At 39.7% G+C, this 24,731-nt stretch overlaps 1 protein-coding gene across 1 annotated transcript in view; it reads left to right on the forward strand.

Annotated features, from left to right (window-relative positions):
- CHRNA6 (cholinergic receptor nicotinic alpha 6 subunit) overlaps positions 1–17,246 on the forward strand; it is a 19,600-nt gene extending 2,354 nt beyond the window's left edge. The window contains exons 2-6 of the mRNA XM_069075386.1: positions 6,411–6,550; positions 11,816–11,860; positions 13,303–13,412; positions 13,523–14,507; positions 15,510–17,246. Of these exons, the coding sequence (XP_068931487.1) occupies positions 6,411–6,550; positions 11,816–11,860; positions 13,303–13,412; positions 13,523–14,507; positions 15,510–15,641 (1,412 nt within the window). The 3' untranslated portion in view covers positions 15,642–17,246. The remainder of the gene's footprint in view (positions 1–6,410; positions 6,551–11,815; positions 11,861–13,302; positions 13,413–13,522; positions 14,508–15,509) is intronic.
- The last annotated feature ends 7,485 nt before the right edge of the window (positions 17,247–24,731 follow it).

Here is a 24,731-nt window from a genome sequence, read left to right on the forward strand (position 1 = left end):
TAACTTGCTCAAGGTTACACGGCCAGTTATTTCTGGGTGTGGTGCTGCGTATCTGAGCCCAGATTCGATGCCCAGGTCATCCCGACTCTGGGGCCGGTGCTCTTACTCTCTGTGCTACCTGGCCGCCCCAAGAGTAGGACTTTTCCATGAATAACAGAACTCTTTGCTGTTAGAAGTTTTGTGAGTTATATATAGTGTCTCAACTAGAAAATCTTAGTCCTATCTCTTACCCTCCTTCCCTCTCTTAATTCCTCTCCCCAACCCCAAAATTCAGACCACAAATAGTTGGACTGGGTAAGAGAAATGGAAGGTGGAGTGGGAGGTATGAGTGATGAGAAGGTTCCAATTAGAAAGATGGGAAACCAAGGTGAAATTCCAAGCTAAACTGTCTACCTTACCTCAAATGCCCACTGGGGTTTTAGTTCATTTGAATGCTTTACAAGAGTTACCCATTCCAAAGCAGAAAATCCTCAGTCCATCTCAGCCTTTTAGGCCCCAAGTCTTTCATTAAAACTATAATCATCAGAAAACATTTAATGAGCATCTACTCAGGGTGAAGCACTAACTAAACTGGGTGTTGGAATTTTAAAATCTCAACTGTGTAGTGATCATTGAAAGACATTATTAGGTTGCATACTATATCTTGTCTATGTTATACATCAGCTGATCAGTCAGTTCACAAATCTTTATTTTTTCCTTGCTGTGTGCCCAGCAGGTTTCAGTTCTTCTGGGTTCCATGATCTAATTACTGTGGGTCTTCTTTCCACCAAATAAAGATTGTGACTTCTCTGTGAGTTAGTAGTAGTTGGTCTTCATAGTTACCCTGGACAAAATACTTGTCACCTTGTGATGAAGCCAGGATGATGAGGAGCTTTTCTAAACATAGGTAGGCTGACCTAATATGAAAGTCATATGGTGTCACCGGGTTCAAACTCAAAGCCTTTCTGTCCTAGAACCTTAGGGAGCTTCTGTTCCACAGGTACAGCCTTTGAGAGACCAGTTTTAACTTCGTGCCCTCTGTCCCACAATTGATCATTAGAGAAATGAGTGGAAATTGCATGCTAAGCAATAAGGATGCATCATCTGACAAAAGAGAGGTTCTACTTTAAAAAGATTAGGATGGGGGCGGCTAGGTGGCACAGTAAATAGAGCACCAGCCCTGGAGTCAGGAGGACCTGAGTTCAAATCTGGCCTCAGACACTTAACACTTACTAGCTGTGTGACCTTGGGCAAGTCACTTAACCCCAATTGCCCTGCATTCCCTACCTCCAAAAAGAAAAAAAAAAGATTAGGATGTATGGTTACCTAGATAACCTCTGTTTGCTTTAGTTACTTCATCTGTAAAATGGAGATCATAATAGTACCTACCTCTGGAGTTGTTTTGAGGGTCAGATGAGGTAACAATTTTAAGTGCTTAGCACAGTGTCTGGCACAAAATAAGCCCTACATAAGTATTAGCTATTATTATTATTGAGAAGCTAATCTTGTCTTCAATGATCTTATGATCTAGTTATGGAATCAAGTTATATGTATGTAAAAAAAGATAGCCAATAACGTAATTTTGTTGTTCTTATTGAGTTGTGTCAGTTGTGTCTGACTCTTTGAGACCCCATTTGGGGTTTTCTTGGCATAAATACTGGAGTAGTTTTCCATTTCCTTCTCCAGCTCATTTTACAGATGAGGAAACTGAGGCAAACAGGGTTAAGTAACTTGCCCAGGGTCATGCAGCTAGTAAGTATCTGAGGCCAGATTTGAACTTAGGTTCTGTTGACTCCAGGGCCAGTACTCTCTGTCTACTAACATTAGCAGCCCTAATAACTTAAAACCATATATAATTTTTGATTATATATTATTAATGCCAAGTGAGTGGTATAGACAATGAGGGCTAATTTTATTTAGAGAAGACAAAGATTGCTTTGAGGTCAAGGAAGATTTCTCAGAATATGGAGCACTTAAACATGACCCTGAGAGACAGTTAGGATTCAGATTCAGAGTGGGCAAGGGCATAGTAGTAGGCATGAATAGTAGGGGAGGCTAGGTGGCACAGCACCAGCCCTCAAGTCAGGAGGACCCGAGTTCAAATCTGGCCTCAGACACCTAACACAAAAACTAGTGGTGTGACATTGGGCAAGTCACTTAATCCCAATTACCCTACCTTTCCCCCTCCAAAAAAAAAAAAAAGCAAAAAAAAAGTGAATAGTGGCATAGAAAATAGAAAGTACAAGACTTTGGGCAAGTTGTTGGACCTTCCAGGGCCTCAGTTTCCTCATCTCCAAAATGAGGTATTTGAACTAGAGATCCCTTTCAAATATAAAATACATATGATGCGGGGTATCTAGGTGGCACAGTGAATAGAGCATCAGCCCTAGAGTCAGGAGGACCTGAGTTAAAATCTGCCTTAAGACACTTAACACAAAACTAGCTGTGTGACCTTGGGCAAGTCACTCAACCCCAATTGCCCTACCTTCCCCCCTCCAAAAATAAAAATGAAATAAAATAAAATATGTGATGCTATGTTTAAGGGAAGTGAGTAAATCCTTTCAGTTAGAATGGCAAATTTGTGTACAGTAGTAGAGGGATAGCAGATTGGAAAGGGAAATTGGTCATAGATTATGGAGGACCTTTAATGCCAGGTAATTTAATAAATATATAACATCTGACATTAATATGTTGTTTTGTCATTTATATAAATTATCAAATTTCAACGAATCACAGTCACTTCATCACAGAATATTGAAGTTAGAAGAGGCCTCAGAGGACGTGTAGCTCAACCTCTAAATGAACATGAATTCCCTTCTGAAACATAGGATTGTGGGAATTATAGATTTAGAGCTGGTAGGGACCTCAGAAGTCATCCATTCATTTTACTTTATTTTTGCTTTTTTTTTTTTTTTGGAGGCAGAAGGTAGGGCAATTGGGATTAAGTGACTTGCTCAAGGTCACACGGCTAGTTTTCTGTGTTAAGTGTCTGAGGCCAGATTCGAACTCAGGTCCTCCTGACTCCAGGGCTGGTGCTCTATTCACTGTGCCACCTAGACACCCCTCTATGCATTTTATAGATGAGGAAATTGAGGGAGGCCTTTGAGACATTATATGACTTGCCAAGATTACAGTGGTAGGAAGTAGCAGAACCAGGATTTGAATCCAGGTTCTCTGATTCCAAATCCCGCTATCTTCCACATCATAAATGATCATATAACCTTTGCTTGAACTACTCCATTGAGGGGGACCTCAGTACTTTCGGAGATAGCCAATTACACTTGTAGAGATCTCTAATTGTGAGGAAGTTTTGCCTTATATTGAGTCTGAATTTGTCCATTTGTGGGTTTAACCCTGTTCTCCAAGTTGTCTTCTAGACAAAGCAGAAACTGTCTAATCCCTCTTCCAGGAGATGACCCTTCACATTCCCTGTAAATTGACTTTTCTTTTGACTAAATATCCCCATTCTATATTGATCCTTCTAGAACATGATCCTAAGGACCTTCACTATCCTGGTTACCACACTCTGGACATTTTCTAGCTTACCCATGTCCTCCCTAAAGTGTGGTGCCCTGATCTGAGCACAATGCTCCAGAATCTGGCCAAGTAAATGAATTATCCCGTCTCTTCCCTAGTTTTGGATGCCAGGCCTCTTACTCCAGTGTAGAATCCCCTTACCTTCCTTGACTGCTGTATCACAGTGCTGATTCTTATTAGGTTTGCAGTCCACTGAAATGCCCAGATCATTTTCAGATTGATTGCTATCTGGATGCCTCTCCTATATGGTATATTTGTAAAGTTGAATTTCTGCACTCAGGTTCAGAGAAGATTTACTTATCTCTAACAAATTTCATCTAATTTAGTTTGGCTTAGGGTTCTAGCCCGTCAAAGATTTTTTTGGATGCTAACTCATTATCCAATGAGTTTACTGCAAAGCTGAGAAATAAAGTATCTTAATCCTTTATTTAAGTCATTGATGTTTCAGACACCACCTGGCAGGGGAGGGTGCTCTGGAATAATCTACCAGGTCTGTGTGTGTGCTTTTCAGGTCCTCAGAGTATCCAATTGCCACTCTGTTCCTTGGCTTTTCCCTTTTGTGGGTGGTATCCGTGTTTTCAGGTTCAATTCCATTATAAAACATTTATTACACATCTCTAATATGTGCTAAACATGGTACTAGGTGATAGGGATGCAAAGGCAAAAAAAAAGGTCCCTGCCCTCAAGAAGCTTACATTCTACTGAAAGAATGAATATCTGCAGCCATAAGTAAATCCAAAAACTTTATAAGATATATACAATATAATGGGGGAAGGTACTAATAACTGAGGAAATCAGGAAAGGCCTTTTTAGGGAAGTGAGATTGAAGATGAACCTTGATGGGGGTCCTTGAAGGCCCATATAAAGACACAGAGCATCAAAGACATGGGAAATCGTTTTTTCAAAGGAAGGAGAAGGAAGATGGAATGTCTTATAAATGCAACATCAAGTATACCTTTTTGGCTCAAATAGAACATTCATGAGGATAATATGTAATTGGCCTGGAAAGACAGGTTAAAGTTAAATTGTAATGGTCTTTAAATGACAAATAAAGGACTTTGTATTTTATGTAAAACACTCCTACTAATAATAATGAGATAATGAGGAATCACTCACTGAAGCTTGAGGGCAGGGAGGTGGTACAGTGGATAAACTGATGTACCTGGAGTTAGGAGGACCTGAGTTCAAGTCTGACCTCAGACACTAGCTGTGTGACCCTGTGCATGTCACTTAACTCTGCCTCAGTTTCCTTGTCTGTAAAATGAGTTGGAGAAGGAAATGGGAATCCACTCCAGTATCTCTGCTAAGAAAACCCCAAATGGGGATCACAGAGAGTCAGAGGTGACTGAAACAACTCAACAACAACAGTGGCAATAGAGAAGCTTATTGAGGAATGGAGTGACATCATCAATCTAGGGGTTGTGTCTGAAGCCTCTAATCAAATATCATAGCTCTTATGATCCTCAACCCATTGCCTCTTCCCAGTCATTATGTCCCTGACTATATACTTCACTGAGTCACCTTTCTCAAAGTCACAAATATATGAAGGATTTAATCAGATTAGGCAAAAGTGAAAACATCACTTACAGATAAAAGAGATTATAGACCTAACTCCTCCCTAAGACAGAAACCCTTTTGAGGCTGAAGATAAATCTTCAATCTCCCATTGGTGCAAGAAGAGGAAGCTTAGTTACTCACAAATAACACTTACTGGACCCTAGACTTCTCAGTTATCTCACTTAAGGGCTACAGAAACTATTTCCCTGACCTGTGACCTCCTCTGCTCATCAGTAAACTCCACAAGTCACTTGCCTGAGGAGGAATGTAGACATACCTATTGTATTGATAAAAATGTTTGGTCCTCACAGGAATTCTACAAGGTAAATGGCATGGGTATCATTATTCCTATTTTATAGATGAAGAAAATAAACTCAGAAGGATTAAGTGACTTTTCCCAGATAACACTGTCAATAAATGTCAGAGTTGAAACTTAACCCATGTCTTTTAACTTTGAGGTCCAGTATATATTTTACACTAAGAATTTTTTCCTACAGCCTAAATAATGGCTCACACATCTTCCCAACATGATATCATACTTTAGCAGTCACCTGACCATCAAATGTTCTTTTCTTTAGAGCACAGATCCATCATCTCTCTGGCTAATGGTAGGTAACGCATTTCGTCTTTGCTCTGCTGGAATTGTGGCTTGTCATTGTATTGATCTAACCTGATGGTATTTCGCAAAAGTAAATTATGCTGTGAGTTCTTGAGCATGAAGCAGTAGCTGAGGATTTCAGAGATATTAAAGAAGGAATTTCTGCATTGAATGGGAAAGTGAATTGGATCATCTCTAACAGAGCCTAAGGTCCCTTCTAACACTAAGGTGCTATAGAATATTTTCCATTCAATTGAAAAAACTGCCATAGTAAAACTTTAGCCCTGGCTTAATAGCTCATATGGGGGCAGAATATGTGGCCAAGAAACTTTAATAATGAAAAAAATACCCATTATTTTTTAAAAAACCAATACTGAAGGTAGAGACATTTTGAGATAAATTTATATACTGCTTCCTTTGAATGAACAGATTCTGGCAAAACTCATCAACATACTTAAACTCCAGTCAATCAGCACCAAGATGGTGGCCATTCTTAAATGGGATCATAAAGATCCTGCTGCTGCAGATGTGCCCTTCCAACCTCCCAAGTCTTTAGGCAAAAGTCACTTTGGAAAACTTTGCATTGATTGGTCTTTAAACCACAAAAGCTTTATGCAATGCCTCACTTAAGTTAGCCACCATTTCCTAAGAACCTCTGAGGTCTTCTGTTTACTCATAGGGCCATTTTGCTTTGAAAGTCTGTGAAATACCTCATTTCCTTTTGTTTGGGCTAATGCAGGTTGTACCACTTGTGAGTCAGAAGAACGCCTGTTTCATAAGCTGTTTTCTCGTTACAACCAGTTCATCAGACCTGTAGAAAATGTGTCTGATCCTGTCACAGTGTATTTTGAAGTGGCAATTACCCAATTGGCCAATGTGGTAAGTGACATTGAATGAAAGAAATATTTGTTTAGAGCTTGGATCTATTTTAGCCTCTTATCACTAAAGAGCTTAAAGTACTGTCCAGATGTTATCACAATTTATTTAAGAGGTGTGACTATCAACACTGGCTTGCCTTTCTTTAGTACCTGAAAGCTTTACAATAGCACCTTCCTCACAACCTACCTTGAGGTAGGAACTACAAATATTATTATCTCCATTTTACAGATGAAGAAATGAAGCTTTAGAGAAATGCAGTGATTTACAGTCACACAACTTAGAAATAGTGGAATTAGGATTCAAACCCAGATTCCAAAACCAGGGGTTTACAGTTTACCAAATTGTAAAGTAATGAGACTAATTTTCTACTGGATGCATATATGAGTTGCTATCTTTCAAAACCATCACATTGGGACTCAGCACAATTGTTCTAATAAAGCAGCATTGTATAGTGGAGAGAGTGCTAGACTTGGAGTCAGGGAACCTGGGTTCAAATTTAGACTCAGATATTTTCTAGCTGTGTGTCCCTGGGCAAGTCACTTTACCCTGTTTGCCTCAATTTCCTTATCTGTAAAATGATCTAGAGAAGGAAATGGCCAATCACTCTAGTATGTTTGCCAAGAAAACCCCAAATGAGGTCATGAAGAGTCAGACACAACTGAACAACAAAGCTAGGTTTGAATCCCACTTCTGCCTCGGGCATGGTCCACTGTCTGTACTTCTCAAGACCTCAGGTTCCTCATCTGTAAAATAAGAGAGATGGACTAGATCAATAGTATCACAGTCAAATAGAAACAGGGCCACTAAACTAAACAGGGCCTAAGGTCATGTTGACATAGAAAACTGCATATTAACATCATCTGTGTTCTATTGCATTTTTACTTATTTTGTTAATTATTTCTCAATTACATTTTAATCCAGCTCATAACACTCAGGAATGTTGTGGGCCATGCATTTGACATCTGTGAACTAGATGACTTTGGAGGTCCCTCCCAACTCCAAATATATATGATCTTATATTGTCATGCTTCAAAAAATGTCTGGTATTCCTTCTTCTTTTGTACTGGTTTCAGAACCATTTTATATGCCACGCAAGAATATTGGTTCAGTCTCATTTTTTATGTATAGCCAATTCTAATTTTTTATTTAAAATGGCATTATGCCATGTAATCACCTACTTTACTCATTAGACCTAACTATGAATATGTGTTGGCTATTTTCAAAGAGCAAATACACTTTTTTAAAAAAATTATTTTTATTAAATTTATTTTTAGTTTTCAACATTCATTTCCACAAGATTTTGAGTTACAAATTTTCTCCCTGTCTTTCCCCTACCCCCCACCCCAAGATAGCAAGCCTACTGAATATCCCTTCCCCCAATCTAGAGCAAATACACTCTTACAGAATGAATCTGTCAAATTTGGGTATATTAAAAAACAAAACAAATCTGCAAGGCTGCAGGATTGTCTCGCAACACCACCACTATGGTGCATGTGAATGTCTTGACAGAGACTTTAAAGAGCATCAACTTCTCAGAGAAGCGAGGAAATGACAGGTTCTCATTAAACCATGTTCTAAGGTAATTGTCTGGTTCTTAATGATGATGATAAATCAATCTGAGATCATTGATGATCACAGAGCAGGAAAAATTTCTGTGAACCCATGGGCAAATTAAACAAGTGTGGTGTAATCAGTCCCAGAATTTATATTCAATGGAAAGATCTGCAAAAGTGGCAGAATTATCTACTGCCATCCTATCAATTTGGGTTCATTGTGCCTATAACCTCAGCTGGTATCATGGACCATAAAGGAATCAAGTAAAAAACATACAGGTGGAAAAATCCTAGAATATTCTTTTTTTTTTTTAAATAAAATGCTCCATTGGAGAAAAAATTAAAATTAAAACTCCTGTAAGATCTGAGAAGAATTTCAAAAAAGGTATTCCAAGCCTGTTTTGAACAATAAAAGAATATTGGAATAAAGTGTGCAGACTCTCCAAGGGGACTACTTTGAACAAGGCAATACTTGTTTAGATGTAAGTTCTATCATGTTAGTTTAAAAGTCAATCATGTTATCTTTTTTTTTTTTTAAAGCAATCGGGGTTAAGTAACTTGCTCAAGGTTACACGGCCAGTTATTTCTGGGTGTGGTGCTAAGTATCTGAGCCCAGATTTGATCCCCAGGTCATCCCAACACTAGAGCGGGTGCTCTTACTCACTGAGCCACCTGGCCGCCCCTAATCATGTTATCTTAGCAGGAGTTCTATTTTTTTCCCATATTAGTCATGTTGAGAAAGAAAACACAGACAAAAAGAAATAAAAATAAAAACCCAAATCCGAGAAGAACCCACAAAAATAAAGTGAAAAATAGTCACTTCTATCTACATTCAGATTCTATCATTTCTTTCTCTGTATAAAGATAGTATTATTCTTCATGAGTCCTTCAAAATTGTCTTAGATCATTGTATTCTTAGCAGGAGTTAACATTTTGTGTCCTGGAGCCCTTTGATGGTCTGTTGAAGCCTATGGAACGTTTCTCAGAATGTTTTTGTCAGTTAGTCAGTCAACAAGCACACACCTGTAGTATCTCCCTAGTAGGTTGTTGTGAGACTCAGATATGAAGCACTTTGTAAACTTTAAAGCATGATGCAGCATGTCCCCAAAGTCTTAGTGCAGGTGCACTAAGTGTGGCAAGCCCCACTAAATCTTTTGGGACACCCTATGGAAGTGTTAGTTATTGATATATTGGGTAGCAAAGAAAAACTCAGCTTCAGAGAGATCTCACCCAGCCTAACAAAGCAAACCAGACTCAGCCATTCAAAGAAAATAATTTTTTAAGAATGTGAAGCATTGTAAATAAGTCATGGGGTTTTTTTTGTTTTGTGTGTGTGTGTGTGTTTTTAAATTTTCCCTTCTTTAAAAACTAATCGTTTCATAGGGGTGCTGGGACGCCTACACAAATAACTACACAAGGCAGGAAGGGATCAGTGACCTATTCGTGAGAGAGAAATTAAGTAATGAAACAAACTCAGTGTCTGTAGACATGACCCTAGAAACAAGGCATGACTTTTCTGCTGTTTGACCTTTACTTAGCTGCAGGCAGGGTAGCATGGTGGAAAGAACATTGGATCTGGAGACACAAGCATAGCCTTCAAACCCAGGCTCAGCTATGACTGTGGCTAACTTACTTTTCTCTGGGTCTTGGTCTCCTCCTCTATAAATGACTAAGTAAGTTGGGGATGTCTACCCCAAGCATGTGAAGACTTCCTCTAGTGGAATGGGTGGATGAGGCCAATCTGTTCCAATGGCCACGACAGTGGCTGAAGCAGGCTCTGGGGAGCGCTTAGAGCTGGGTAGATATTGAAGATGCCAAGGTTGCCCACTGCATCTTGTCGTCTTGACTGTTGTCATACCACTGGACTTAGATGACTGGAAGAGAGAGGCTAAGGACTTTGTGCAACTCTGCCTCACTAGAATCCAATTCATGAATGAGTCAAAGCATCGCCCTATGACATCATCAGTCCTCTTCTAAAACAGAGGATGGACAAATCAGACTAGAAGTTCTCTAAGGTCACTACCAGCCCTAAATCTATGATCTGTGATACTTTAGTGCCAAATGCTCATATCAAGTAGTATTATATATTCCTTGGAGGAATTCACGTTTTTACACTAGGTGGTACAGTAGAGAGAGACCTGGAGTCAGGCAGACCTGAGTTTAAACCCAGCCTCTAACACTTATTAGTTGTGTTATTTAGTTAGTTAATTAGCTAGTTAACTAGTTAGTTAGTTAAATGCAAGGCATTTAACTGTTGTCTGCCTTAGTGTCCTCATCTGAAAAATGGGAATAATAATACTTCCCAGGGTTGTTATGAGGATAAAATAAAAACCATCAAGCACCATATAAATGTTAGCTATTATTATTGTTGTGGTAAAGTCATTTCAGTCACGTCTGACTCTTTGTGACCACATTTGGAATTTTCTTGGCCAAGATACCAGAGTGGTTTGCCATTTTCTTCTCCAGTTCATTATATGCATGAGGAAACCGAGGCAGAGTTAAGTGACTTGTCCAGGGTCACACAGCTAGTAAGTGTCTGAGACCAGTTTTGAATTTAGGAAGATGACTCTTCCTGACTCCAGGTTATTATTATCAGTAGTGGTGGTCGTAGTAGTAATAGTAGTAAATATGAAATTTTGAATTTTAAGCTTTTGCCACTAAAATTAGTTGCTTTTTCTAAATAATTTTTAAAAATCTAGGCCCCTTCAGAAGCAACTTGTTTCTTTTTTTTGTTAGGGTAAGGGAGAATGCTTCTTCTTTCTACTCTGAGTCCGATCAATGGAAGGAAGAACCTTTTCTACCTTGACTCCTTGAATCAAATACTCAAAAAACATTTATTGTATGTGGACTGTGTGCAACCCATTGTACCAAATGCTATGGGGGATACCAAGTAACATGTGACTTGGTCTCTATCTTCAAGGAACTTACTGTCTATTTGGACTTGAGACAGAGAGCACAAAGAAGCTGATATATGGCAGTATATGACAAATATTAATAATAATGGATTATAAAATAGTATTTTACGTTTTCCCAAGCTCTTTGGGCACATCTCATCTGATCTTCACAACAGCTTTGTGAGGCAGGCAGAGCAGGTATTATTATCATCATTTGACAGATGAAACTGATAAACAGAAAGGTTGACAACAGCTTTACATTAAATATCTTGCTCCAAGATGACATGATTACCAAATGGCAGAACTGGGATCAGAACCCATTTTCACCCTAGTCTAACACTCTCTCCGTAACTCTAATAAGTGGGTAGGTAGGTGAAGCATTTAATGCTTGCTGTGTGCTGGTTACTGTGCAATGCAGAGATGATGAACATTAGAGAAATTCGTAGAAGGGAGAAAGCCCTCCGAACTGGACTGGGCTGGGCTGATCAAGGAAAGCATCATAGAAGGTCTGGGATTTTATCCCACTGTACCATTATATTTCCTTTCAAAGCTGGTGGGGCTAGGGCCTCACTTAGAGGGAGGCTAATGGGAAGGAGTCCAAGAAGGTCTGACTGTGCATGTGCCTTTTCCCTGACTGCATGCCAAAGCACAGTATGAATGGTTTTTGTACTATTTTTTATTTTATTCATGACTCTTCCCTCTCTTTACTATGGATTATCCAGGGTTGACTGTTTATGGGTCCTAATTCTCATGCTAACATGCATCTGTGTTTTATGGCATTTGTGATAACATGAAAGTTATTATTATTTTTCCCTTAGGATGAAGTTAATCAGATCATGGAAACCAATTTGTGGCTGCGCCATGTAGGTATCTGGGTTGCTCATATACCTTGTTTCTCCCTGGATTAGTAGTAATGTCTGCTATCTGAAATCCACTGACTCTCTTCCTGTCTTTCTATACCAACAAAATACTCTTCCACCCAAAATTTCACTTTAAAAAACCCCTAAATGGGGGCAGCTAGGTGGCTCAGTGAATAGAGCACCAGTCCTAGAGTCAGGAGGACCTGAGTTCAAATCCGGCCTCAGACACTTGACACACTTACCAGCTGTGTGACCTTAGACAAGTCACTTAACCCCAATTGCCCTCCCTTCCCCCCTGCAAAAAGACTTCCCCCCCCCAAGAAAAACCTTAAGTGTCACATATGGTGATATCTGGCTTAATATGAACCAACCCCATGCTTGCAGAAGTAGAGTATTAAAAGACTCTGTGAGCTCTAGTACTAGGGTTCCATCCTAACACAAGGCCTTTCTTGATTCCTCTAGTTGTTAGCACTCTCCCTGACCCCTCTCCCTCCTCCAAATTATTTTATGTATGTTTTATATTTGAGCTGTTAGGTGGCACAGTGAACAGAGGACTGGGCCTGGAGTCAGGAAGATTTGAATTCAAATTTGACCCCAGACATGCACTAGCTGTGTGACCCTGGGCGAGTCACTTAACCCCGTTTGCTTCAGTTTCCTCATCTGTAAAATGAGCTGGAGAAGGAAATGACAAACCACTCCAGTATCTTTGCTAAGAAAACCCAAAATGGGATCAACAAGAGCCAAAAGTGACTGAACAACAACAAATGGTTTATATTTATTTATCTATGTATCTGTTATTACTCTCCTACTCCTCAAAAGAATGTAAATGCTTTGAGGGCAAGAGCTTTTTTGTCTTTATAATCCTTCTTGAATAGTCTAAGACACCAAAAAGCATATGTGGGTGACTTTTTTCATTGACCTAAATACAGGTCACTCCCAAATATAGACTCTACCTAGATTTTTTGGAAAGGGGAATATATATATATATGTATATATATACATACATGTACATAAATACATACATACATGCACACACACATATAATTTTACAGATGAAGAAACTAGGGCAGATAGGATTTAAGTGACTTGCCCAGGGTCACACAGTTAGTAAGTGTTTGAGGCTGAATTTGAACTCATGGAGATGAGTCTTCCTCACTCCAGGCTTGGCTATCTATTCCTTGTGCCACCTAGTCTCCCAAAGGTTGAATGATCAACAGTCAGGGATGTCGAGGGTATTCCTCTTCATCACACCCCCAGTTAAGTCAGATCATGGCAGTGAAGTAGAGATGAACTTTCCTTCCAAGAACTCAAACCTATTAGTATCCAGACCCAAATGAATACTATATGTATTAATACTTTCAGAACACAGAGGAAGTAAAAGTGAATTTAATGCTGGAAGAAAGTTCTTGAACTTCTGATATGAAAATCACCATTTTCTCTTTCAGATCTGGAATGATTACAAATTGCGTTGGAATCCAGCGGAATATGATGGAATTGAATTGCTTCGGGTACCTGCTGATAAAATTTGGAAGCCTGATATTGTTCTCTATAACAAGTAAGACATGGTTCTCTTTCCCTTTCAAAAGCTTCCTCTGTATATTATCTTTAATCTAGTCCCACATAGCCATAGGCCTCATTGTTAATGTTGTCTGGTTTCATTTTCAGTGCTGTTGGGGATTTTCAAGTTGAAGGCAAGACAAAAGCCCTTCTTAAGTATGATGGCATGATAAGCTGGACCCCACCAGCTATTTTCAAGAGTTCTTGTCCTATGGATATCACCTTTTTCCCTTTTGATCATCAGAATTGTTCCTTGAAGTTTGGCTCCTGGACCTATGACAAAGCGAAAATTGACCTTTTAATCATTGGCTCAAAAGTGGACATGAATGATTTTTGGGAAAATAGTGAATGGGAGATAGTTGATGCTTCTGGCTATAAGCATGACATAAAATATAACTGTTGTGAAGAAATCTACACAGATATAACCTATTCCTTTTACATTAGGAGACTACCAATGTTTTACACAATTAACTTGATAATCCCCTGTCTCTTCATTTCATTTCTGACAGTTTTAGTCTTTTACCTGCCGTCTGACTGCGGAGAAAAGGTGACACTTTGCATTTCAGTTCTGCTCTCTCTGACTGTGTTTTTGCTTGTAATCACAGAAACTATACCTTCTACCTCCCTTGTGATTCCTCTGGTGGGTGAATACCTGCTGTTCACAATGATTTTTGTGACACTGTCCATTGTAGTGACGGTGTTTGTACTAAACATTCATTATCGGACTCCCACAACACACACCATGCCCAAGTGGGTCAAAACAGTTTTCCTCCAGATGTTACCCAAAATCCTAATGATGAGGAGGCCTCTGGAAAAGCAAAGGGAGAAACATTCCAATAAAAACTCTAAAGGGTTTGCCAGGAAGTCTGCCAAGATCAAATTTCCTGAACGTGAAGATCCTAAATTATTCGAAGAACAGGAATGTTGCCATTGTAACAAGTCCAATGAGTTAGCTGCCAGCAAGGAGAAATTAAGTTATCAGTCTTTAAAATGGATGACAGAACATTTGGAGTATACATCTGAAGTCAAAGATGTGATTGATAGTGTCCAATTTATAGCAGAAAACATGAGGAACCAAAATGAAACAAAGGAGGTAAATGCATGGCTTTCTTTTTAAAAAAAAATTCAATTTTATTTTATTTTCAGACCTGCAATTCCTGCCCCCCACCCTTTGAGGAAGCAAGAAAATCAACCTGTTATAAACACATATATATGCAAGTAAAACAAATTCCTGAATTGATCATTTGTTTCCCCCTGCCACTTACCCCCAATACCTCAATCTGACTCCGAGTCTATCATCGTTTCTTTGGAGTTGGGTAGCAAATGCAAGTTCATAGAACTCTTTGCTTAAAGCATTACTGTTAGCCCAGCAAGAAAGTCAGGGCAGTTGAGCTATAAAAGCAAGAAGGCACCAATTAGGGTCAGTAACCTCAAGGAGTGTACCAATCTCTCCTACACTAGGGCTTCTTGTAACCAGCATATATACATATATATTTATATACACACATATACATATATATGCATATATGTATAAACAGGGTTTCCACTGTTGGTGTTTTAAAATTAACTCTTATCACACTGTGTGCAGAACAGTGTAGTTAGTGCTTGGAGGAGGGAAAGAAAAGGATGCTCATCCCAGTGAAGAAGTGAGACTCTTGATAAGTAGGTAGCCCTGGGTGTCATTCTCTTAATGTCTGTGGGATTGCTAAAAGTATTGTTCCAGATGAGGTTGAGCATACCTGATAGTTTAGTCAAATCACCCAAGGGCTAGGGCACAGAGAAACTCAAAAGTATTGGCTGTGATGAATCTGCTGACATAGATTCCCAAGGTCCAACAACATCAAAAGGCAGCTATGGAGCTGTCATCTTTCCCTTAGATAATGTTGGGGTGAGAGATCAGGGACTCTGATAATCACTATTTATTTTTTTTATTAGTCAGAAGAAGCATTTAAGTATGAGATATTCAACAGGAGTAGAGTGTGTCATTCTGGAGCCCCTGAACATACAAGGCCACTGGGGAATGGTAGTAAAACAGATGACATTCTCTAAACTGTCTTTGGTAAAGAAAACTCATTTTTTTCTTTTTGGATTTCAGGTAGAAGATGATTGGAAATACGTGGCCATGGTAGTAGACCGAGTGTTTCTCTGGGTGTTTATAATCGTCTGTGTATTTGGAACAGCAGGGTTATTTCTACAACCACTTACTGGGCACACAGTAAAATTTTAACTTTATCTGCTTTCCCTGTTCTTTTACTTTCTGAAATTTAGAGTCTAGATTTGGTCAATTTTACTACACCCAAGGAAAAAGAGATGAGGCCATCCCTCAAGGCCCGAAATTGCACCTATCATCTTCCCCTTCACATCCTTCTTCCCCTGCCTGCATTCATTAGGGAAGACTATTAGCTTGAGGGAGGGGACTGTCCTTTTGTGACATGGTAAAGCTCCCTTGTGGCAGTGGTGCCAAAAGATGGGACTCTGACCTGCTGTGGTCCGTGCTGTATTGGATTTTTACTAGTTTCCACTGTTCTGTTTCAGGAACTGGATTTGACCTATGATATGTCTGAACCATGTCACATCAAACTGTGTTCTCTCGGGGTTCTATCATAGGCTGCTGCTGTCTGTCAATGTTATAACACCATCTGGTGTTGAAATCACCTGTTTGCCCTTCCTGAAGACTATAAGACTTGTGAAATATCGTCAACTGTTTTATTCTGTGCATGTCGTTCGAATAACTTAGTAGTGTACAGTAAAACTAACAGGCAACACCTAGGGGTTATCAATAGATTTCTTCTGTGATTCTTCTATTATTCATTCATTCATTCAACAAATTGAACACCTGTCTAGGAAAAACACTGTGTTAGGCCCTAAGAGGGATAGCAATATTTCAATCAAACAATATTTCAGGCACTTTACTAGTGCTACAAAGCCAAAAATAAAGTAGTCCCTGCCCTCAAGAAGCTTATGTTCTATTAAGGGAGACATATATACAAATAAGCATAGATAGATACACATATATATGCATACATAAGTCTATGTGTATTGTGTATGTATATGGTATATATTATATACATACAGGGTAATTAGCAGGGAGCGCTAACAGTTTGAGGAATAGGTCCTATATGGCATCCTTCCATTAGAAAGCCTTTTCATATACTTTATTTCACTTCACAGTAACTTTGTGAGGGAGGTGATTACAGGCATCTCCTTTTTGCAGATGGAAAGAATGAAGGTGATAGTAGTTGAAGCCATTTGCTCAAGGCAGAGACAGAACTCTGAGTCCTGAGTCCCAGGACTTCTAACTCTCAGTCCTGTGATATACTCTGCTTCCCTTGGCATATAGCAGGTACTTACATACTTATTGATCGACTATCTCAATGATGCCACCCAATCCAGGTAGGCTTTGTCTCTATAGACAGAGGATGTTGTTTGGTCACTATCACTGTACAGAAATTTCCACAAAGCCCATGTGAAATTATGATTCTGGGGTTAGGGGGGTGGGTAAGGAAGCAACCCTGGGACAATTCTAGGTATGATATTGTGCTTGTAGAGTGACTAGAATATTCCCCTGACCTTGGAAGTGCAGGGGTATGATTCTATTGTGCTGGATATCCCTGAAGTGATATTTGACTAACTCAAGAGAAAGGAGCTTCTAATTACTCGCTGTATTTGGTCTTTAGAATAAAAGTTCTTATGTAAGAAATGATGACTTGCTACCTATTTGGGAAAGCGACTTCCTGGGGCCAGTGCTGGGTATCCTCACTCTGATAAACAAGTCTTGGAGCTTATGATATGAACCAGTGATATGTATGTACTCACACACACATAATATGTAATAATAAATACATTTTAAAATATTTTTTCCTTTTGCTGTCATGGTGCTGACTGTGAGACATACATTTTATAATGTTAAAGTTGGGGAGCAGAACTTTGTATTTTATAATGATCTTTGATAAAAATGCTTACAGTGAAACTGAATGAAAGGGACTGAGCTGTGGTCTAACTAACTTATGTCTATGTCTGAGACTAGCCATGTATATCTGCAATTCAATCCATTCTAGTTCCAGGAGGGACCTTAGAAATCATCTGAGCCAACCCCTTTATTTTTATAGATCAAGGAGAAATGGAGGCACAGAACTCAGCTATGTCTAGGCAGAGAGGTGGTGCCATGGAAAGAGCACTGGGCCCAGACTCTGGAAGTCCTGAGTACAAATCCAGCCACAGACACTTAGCTATGTTACCCTGGGCAAGTCACTTAACCCACTGTCTGCCTCAGTTTCCCCATATGTAAAATGGGGATAATAACAGCACCTATCTCCCAGAATTATTTTAAAGATCAAATGAGATCATATTTGCCCTTCTCCTTTCCTTCCTTCCTTCCTTCCTTCCTTCCTTCCTTCCTTCCTTCCTTCCTTCCTTCCTTCCTTCCTTCCTTCCTTCCCCATATTCCGGGAAAAAGTTGGCTGTACTTGTTGCTTCTAAATCCATTCCTCTTACTTTGCAACATGTGTATTTTGGCTTGGGGGAACTGGTTTCTATTCCTGGTGTTATACTCTGCTTCCCTGAGTCTCAGTTTCTTCCTTTCTAAATATAAAGGAGTTAGAGTGGATTGCTTCTGAGATCCCTTGTAACTCTAACATTTGAGGGAGCTATGTTTCTCACCTTTTGGCCATGTGAATGCAACTCCCCCAGAAGAGAGAGGAGGGAGAGCATGGAGTACTTGGCTTCTTGTGAGGATTCCTTTCTTAGAGACAAGGAGTTCAGGGAGGCAAAGGGAGGAAAACCTTATGGAGTGACATCAGAAATAAAACTCCTACTAACCAGTTCACACACAAAGATGTATAACCAGAACAAGCAACCTCCCTTTGTGTTTTGGGGTGGCTCTACCTGAACCTTCCTGCTTACCCCTACTCTGTGGCAGTGATTCAGCCCGAACCCTCTAGATCCCAGAATACAGGGAAAATATATATCCAACTATATGAAGGAGAGAGTGCAGCTGTGCAAATGGGGGGAAAGGGAAGAGGAGGAGAAGCAGATTAGGCAGTATAGATGATACTGGAAGCTTCTTTCTGGGCCTGTGAGAAAAGGAGACTAGAAACCTCGATATAGGCACTGACTTCCTTGTGACCCTTACTCTGGGTGTCCCCCTATATCACCTCACCTCAAGGAGATTGAGGACTCCCCCAGGAGGACAGGTGCATGCCCCGGCACTGGAAGGAACAAGGACCAAACAATGAAGAGGAAAGTCGGAAATAAGGAAAAGGCTGAAAGGGGAAGCTAGTGTCTCAGTGCATAGAGCACAGGACCTGAGATCAAATCCGGCCTCAGACACTTGACGCTTACTAGCTGTGTGACCCTGGGCAAGTCACTTGCCAAAAAAAGAAAAAAGACTGAAAGACAAAAAGTCCAAAAGAGAAAGGTTATGCATGTGCCTAATAAGAAGATAAGTCACTAGTGAAATTCATAAAGACAGAAGGAAAATTGAATAAAGCGTTTTACAAAGGATATGCCATACTGAATAAGTATTATTCTTTGGAAGAAAGTGAGCCATGTTTCCTAAAGTTTCTACTTTGGGTTAATAATGATAATATTATCATAATAAAATAATAACAGCTAATTTTTATATAGTGTTTACTATACATCAGGCAATATACTAAACACCTTACACAATTATTATCTCCTTTTTTTCCTCACAACAACTCTGGGAGGTAGAACTTTATTTTACAAATGAGGAAACTGAGGCAAACCATTTAAGATTAAGAGGCTTGCCCAGGGTAACTTATCAGTTAAGTGTCTGAGTCTGGATTTGAATTCAGATTTCTTGATTCCAAGCCTACCCCTCTATCCACTGTACCACCCAGCTGCCACTGAGCTAAAAGAAGCTATTGCATGATCCGATATAGAGGGAAGCAGTTATGTGTGTTATGATCTATCTTCCATATTTGTATTATGCCTTTCATTCTCATGAAAAAAGAGAATTCTGCGAATTCACCAGGGATCAAGGCACAATCATGAGAAATTCCAGGATGATTCAGAAGAGAAATACAGCTTAAAAGAAGATGGATGGAAAGCAGGTAAGAAACCAGGAAAAGTGTGTAGGGAGATGAGTGAGGAAAGAAGCCAAAAATGAGATATTGGGAACAAGAAAAAGTATAGACAGAATTGGAGGGAGGGTTTCTCTTCATCCTGGAGCCTGGTCAGACTATCTCAATTTAATCTAACAATAGCATTTTAAAGATTTTTTACATTTTTCTGGAGTGGAAAAACCCTGGCTTTTCTGACTGGCATTCTGGAACAATGGAAATTTTACTTAGCCACATCTAGGGAAATATTCTCACCTTGTCTCTGATACACATAGATGCACACATATACACACACATAATATAAAATGTATATATATATATATGTAATCGGTATCTATAGTTATGTCTGCATCTGTATCTTTTTATCTATACACAGATAGAAAAATCTCATTTCCCCAGTGCTTTAAGATTTATAAGATATATTCCTCACAATAGCTTGTGAGGTATGGAGGGCATTATCACCATTTTACAAATGAGGAAACCAGGATCCTATAAACTGCTGATCCCATGGTTCTGTGGTTTATTTCTCTTATACCCCAGAGTCCTAAAATACCACAACTTAATATTGCCTTGGAATTCAGTATAACCTATCATAGGTAATATCCCTAGGAGAACTTTTTCTGTCATTGTTCAGTTGTGTCCTACTTTTTGTGACCCCATTTTGGGGTTTTCTTGGCAGAGATGCCAGCTTGGTTTACCATTTCCTTTCCTAGCTCTTTAACAGATTAGGAAACTGAGGCAAACATGACTTGCCCAGGGTCCTACAACTAGTAAATGTCTAAGGCCACATTGGAACTCAGATCTGACTCCAGGCCTGGTACTCTATCCACGGAGCCACCTAGCTGTCCTCCATGAGAAAAGCCCTAGGCTACCTTTATTTCTTTACAATTCTTCTTTAAGAATATCTGTTAGGACACATTTTTAAAAAGCTAAATACCTCAAAGGGTTACCTTTTTCTGCCTCCTTTGCCTCTGATCACTATATGTGAGTGTGGTAGCTAAAAAAGATTGGGATAAATTATGTAGTAAGTCTAGGACAAAACCTGGAAATTGGTCTATAGAGGGCAGCAAGGAAGAGTTGGTCTAGTGTGATAGTGTTTAACAACCAGTTCTATGAGGGGTGAGGGAGGTGAGTGGGTGTAAAAATGTTTGCAAGACATACTTTTAAGTGTAATCTACATTATTTATGTTTTCTCCATCCTTTTCTCATCCAAACAGTCAACAAAACAATATATCAAGTCCTGATTTGTAACAGTTCCCGATTTCCAAGGTATAAATGCCACAGTAAAAATTCAAGTCATCTTCTGGAACCAACTTGAGCTATCCCTGAATTTTTCTAATGCTCCCACACCTCAGCCCAGGATGTAATTACAGAAACCCAGAGGTAGATAATGAGGTATTAAATTAAGTGCAAAGGTGTGTGTGTGTGTGTGTGTGTATCCCCAGACTAAGGTGTAAAAAAAAAAAAAGGTTTTTGACTGAATTGGAAAGGGTAATTGCCTATTATGTGATAGGCACTGTGCTAAACACTGGGGTTACAAAAAGAGGCAAAAGATAGTTCCTACCCTCAAGGAGTTTACAATCTAAGGCAGGGAGACAACATGCAGACAGATATATACAGGAAAAATAGGAAATAATGGAAAGGGGGGAGGCACTGGGATTAAGAGAGTTTGGGGAAGGCTTCTGGTAGAGGGTGAGATTTTATTCAGGACTTAAAGGAAGCCAGGAACACCAGTAGCTAGAGTGGAAGAAGGGCATTCCTGGGCAAGAGGCACAGCCAGAGGAAATGCCAGAGCCAAGAGATGGAGCATCTTGTTCATAGAACAGCCAGGAGGCCAGTGTCATTAGATCTAAGAGTACCCACTGGGGAGGAAGGCGTAAGAAGATTGGAAAGGTAGGAGGGGCCTAGGTTATGAAGGGCTTTGAACACCAGACAGAAGATTTTGTATTTGATTCTTGAGGCAATAGGGAGTGGGTGGAGTTTATCGAGTGGAGGAGGGGTTGTCATGGATGGACCTGTGCTTTAGGAAAATCTACTTCTTTCAATGCCGACTGAATCTCTGACTCAAGTTCTGAGACAAAGGGCCATGACTTACGCAGTTACAGGACAAAATCAATTACTTGTGAATAGCGTCAATAAGAAAATGGTATAGGATTAATTTTAATTTTCCCAGGAAGGAGAGAAAAATTGTGAGTCAGGTATTGAATTCATTGAGCAAGAAAAGGGAATGACCTGGGGGGCTCTGTAGCAACTGTGGCAGCATCCAGTAGTAGATGAGAATAGCATGAACCTCAAAGGCAGGAAGGTTACTGAGTAATGAAAGAAGGGGGAAAACTTGGAGGTATTAATAGGGAGCAAGGACTGTTCCATTTCCCCTGCCTTGAGCAATGAGCTGAGGAGAATGAGTAAAAGGTTGTTATTAGGGGGGATCAAGGTTTCAGTAAAAGCTAGGAGTGGGAGAGGAATAGATTTAAGATGAAGTAAAGTTTGTTGCTTACATTCCAGAGGGCACAGTGGAAGGACTAGGTAGAATTAGGGTGAAACTTAACGGTAGGAGGGTTAGGGGGGATAGGAATGAGAAATCAGGTGGTGGGGTGGGGGATGGGGGTTAGGTGATGATCTACAGGAATTGAGGGTCACTGGGAAGTGAAGGATGTGACCAGGGCACCACTCCTCTTCCCCCAGAGGACAGGTGCAGCAGGAGATGGGAGACTGAAGTGGAAGGGAGGGATGCTCTTCTTTGCACACAGTTAAGTAGAAGATAACATATCTATCTAGGAGGAGACATAATTTGAGGAAAGGAGTAAATACAAACACTTTTTAAATGACACAGAAGAAAGGCAGCATCCAAGGCAGGAAATAGCTTTAATGGGTGAGACCTTTGTCAGTGGAGAAGAGAACTTACTAAAGAGAAATTCTTAAAAGAACTTATCCTGGCAGTTGAGAGTCAAGGAAAAAGCATTTATTAAGCACCTGGGGAACACTGGAGATATGAATGAAACAATCCTTACTCTCAAAGAATTTTTATTTCTAGCAAAGATATAACAGCTCTATGCTTCTAAAATGAGAAAAGTATGACATTACAGGCAGAAGAGACATTAACAATCACTTAGTACAACTCCAGGAGCCTTTCTACCCTGCTAAAGAATCTGCCAAGAAAGCACCCTTGTAACCCTGTCACAGTAAGATCTGTAATAAAGGACAAAGCCCCCTTTCCCTAAGGGTGGAGAGTATGTGTGGGGGTCGGGGTAGGGAGGCAGAGTTTGAATATCAACTAGTCATCAAATACCCATCAGAATTCCCTCTGCCCACCCACCCACATAAAAATCAGCACTAGTTTCCAGGTCAAGGCTCTTCACTCCCTTCTCCAACTTCCCAGTTCTTGTCATGTCAGATTCTTCCTGACTCCTTTTGGGGTTTTCTTGGCAAAGATACTGGAGTGGTTTGCCATTTCCTTCTCCAGCTCATTTTACAGATGAGGAAACTGAGGCAAACAGGGTTAAGTGACATGCCCAGGGTCACACAGCTAGTGACTGAGACCAGACTGCATCACTGAAGAATCCTATAAAAATCCAAGACTTTGCTGGTTTTGGGGGGAAAGGGTATCCCATTCTCTCTTGGACCCCAACAGGGTGCACTGAGGTCTCAAAAGATCTCACCTAGTTCCAACATCCTATCTGATTGCTCTTCATGTTGTAAGTATACCCACTCAATAAAGCTGGCTGGTTTTACTGCTTCATCGTATACTCCCTATTTCTTTCCCCTGTACTAGACTATCGTTACTTGGAATTTTCCTAAGTCTGCATTAATGCACTTATGCAAGGTCAAACAAATAATTAGTGGCCAAATCAAGACTAGAACCTAGGTTTCTACACTCTTATCCAAATAAAAGAGCTTGCAAATTGATTCTGTAAGGGATCCCAACACATTATTTAATGTGAACACAACTCTCTTGCAGACTATGTGAAGTTTGCCTAAGATTATTAATAGACAACAAGAAGGCATTTAATGAGTTTTATGAGAGATTTTTAAAGTAAGAATTTATAAGGGATTTGGGGGGGGAATGATGATTTGCATGGCTCTAGTCTTACAAAGTCTATCCAGGAAAGTTTGAATACTCCCTTTTTCTCATGATAAATTTCACTGTAACAAAAGATATTCAAAATAATTTGATTCATTTTTTCTTTTAAAAAGTAGCTATTGGGAAATCTACGCATTTAAAGGCCTTAGAGAGGAATTTAGTTGTGAGGGTTTAGAGAAGAGAAACCACTGGTATCAGTTTCTCATGTTTATTTCTTCTTTCCTGCCCTGGACATTAAATGGCAGCCTAGAATTTAAAAAAGAAACCTTAATGGAACAGCTTGAGGCACATATAAATGGAAGAGGGTCTAGGGAAGCTGTACTTCTTTGTTCCCATATTTGGCTCACTGGGTAACTTCCTCCTGCCTCCTCCATATCTTTGCCCTATGGGAACCCAAAAGCAGAAAACAGTTAATGCCTTAGAACTCCCGAAGTGAAGAATGGATGTTAATTAGGTAGCCCAGGGGGGAAAGTTCTATGTCTTCGTGTGTGTGTGTGTGTGTGTGTGTGTGTGTGTGTGTGTGTGTGTATACTTTGCGAATTAAGTAGTAACTTGTCCAAGATCACACAGCTAGTAAGTGAAGGAGGTAGGATTTGAACTCGGGTCCTCCTGACTCCAGGGCTGGTGCTCTATTCACTGTGGCACCTAGCCACCTGGAACTCAGTTCTTCCTGATTCCAGGGTGGGTTCTTTATCCATTGCACCATCTAGCTGCCGCTCATCTAAGTTTCCTTGAACAAATCAAGTAAAAGAATTCCTTTTGACAAAACAAAATTCAGAAAAAAATTTAAGGCAGCTCATTTTATTGTAATGCATAATAATAAACACACCTTAATTTTGTTTTTATAAATGAATTAAGTTTACACTTTTTTTAATACGTTAGATTTACAGTATACACATATATGGTCAAATGTACACATAGTCAAACACAGAAGCTAACATGCATGCATGGGAGCTAACACATGTACAAGTACATGAAAGATAGCACGTGTGATTAAACATATACATGGGAGCTAACACAAGTCATTAGATACAGTATATGAGTTTTACCACTTGTGTTCAGTGGCAACAGACCTATTAGCTCTGTCTTATGGACACCAAAATCAAATTTTCTGAAGTCTCAGCTCTATCTGAAAAATCTGAATCTGAAAAAATTA

This window comes from Petaurus breviceps, unplaced genomic scaffold (genome assembly GCF_028583685.1).
Source record: "Petaurus breviceps papuanus isolate PSGF00001 unplaced genomic scaffold, PetGlider_PUasm1.0 90919, whole genome shotgun sequence".
NCBI lineage: Eukaryota > Metazoa > Chordata > Mammalia > Diprotodontia > Petauridae > Petaurus > Petaurus breviceps.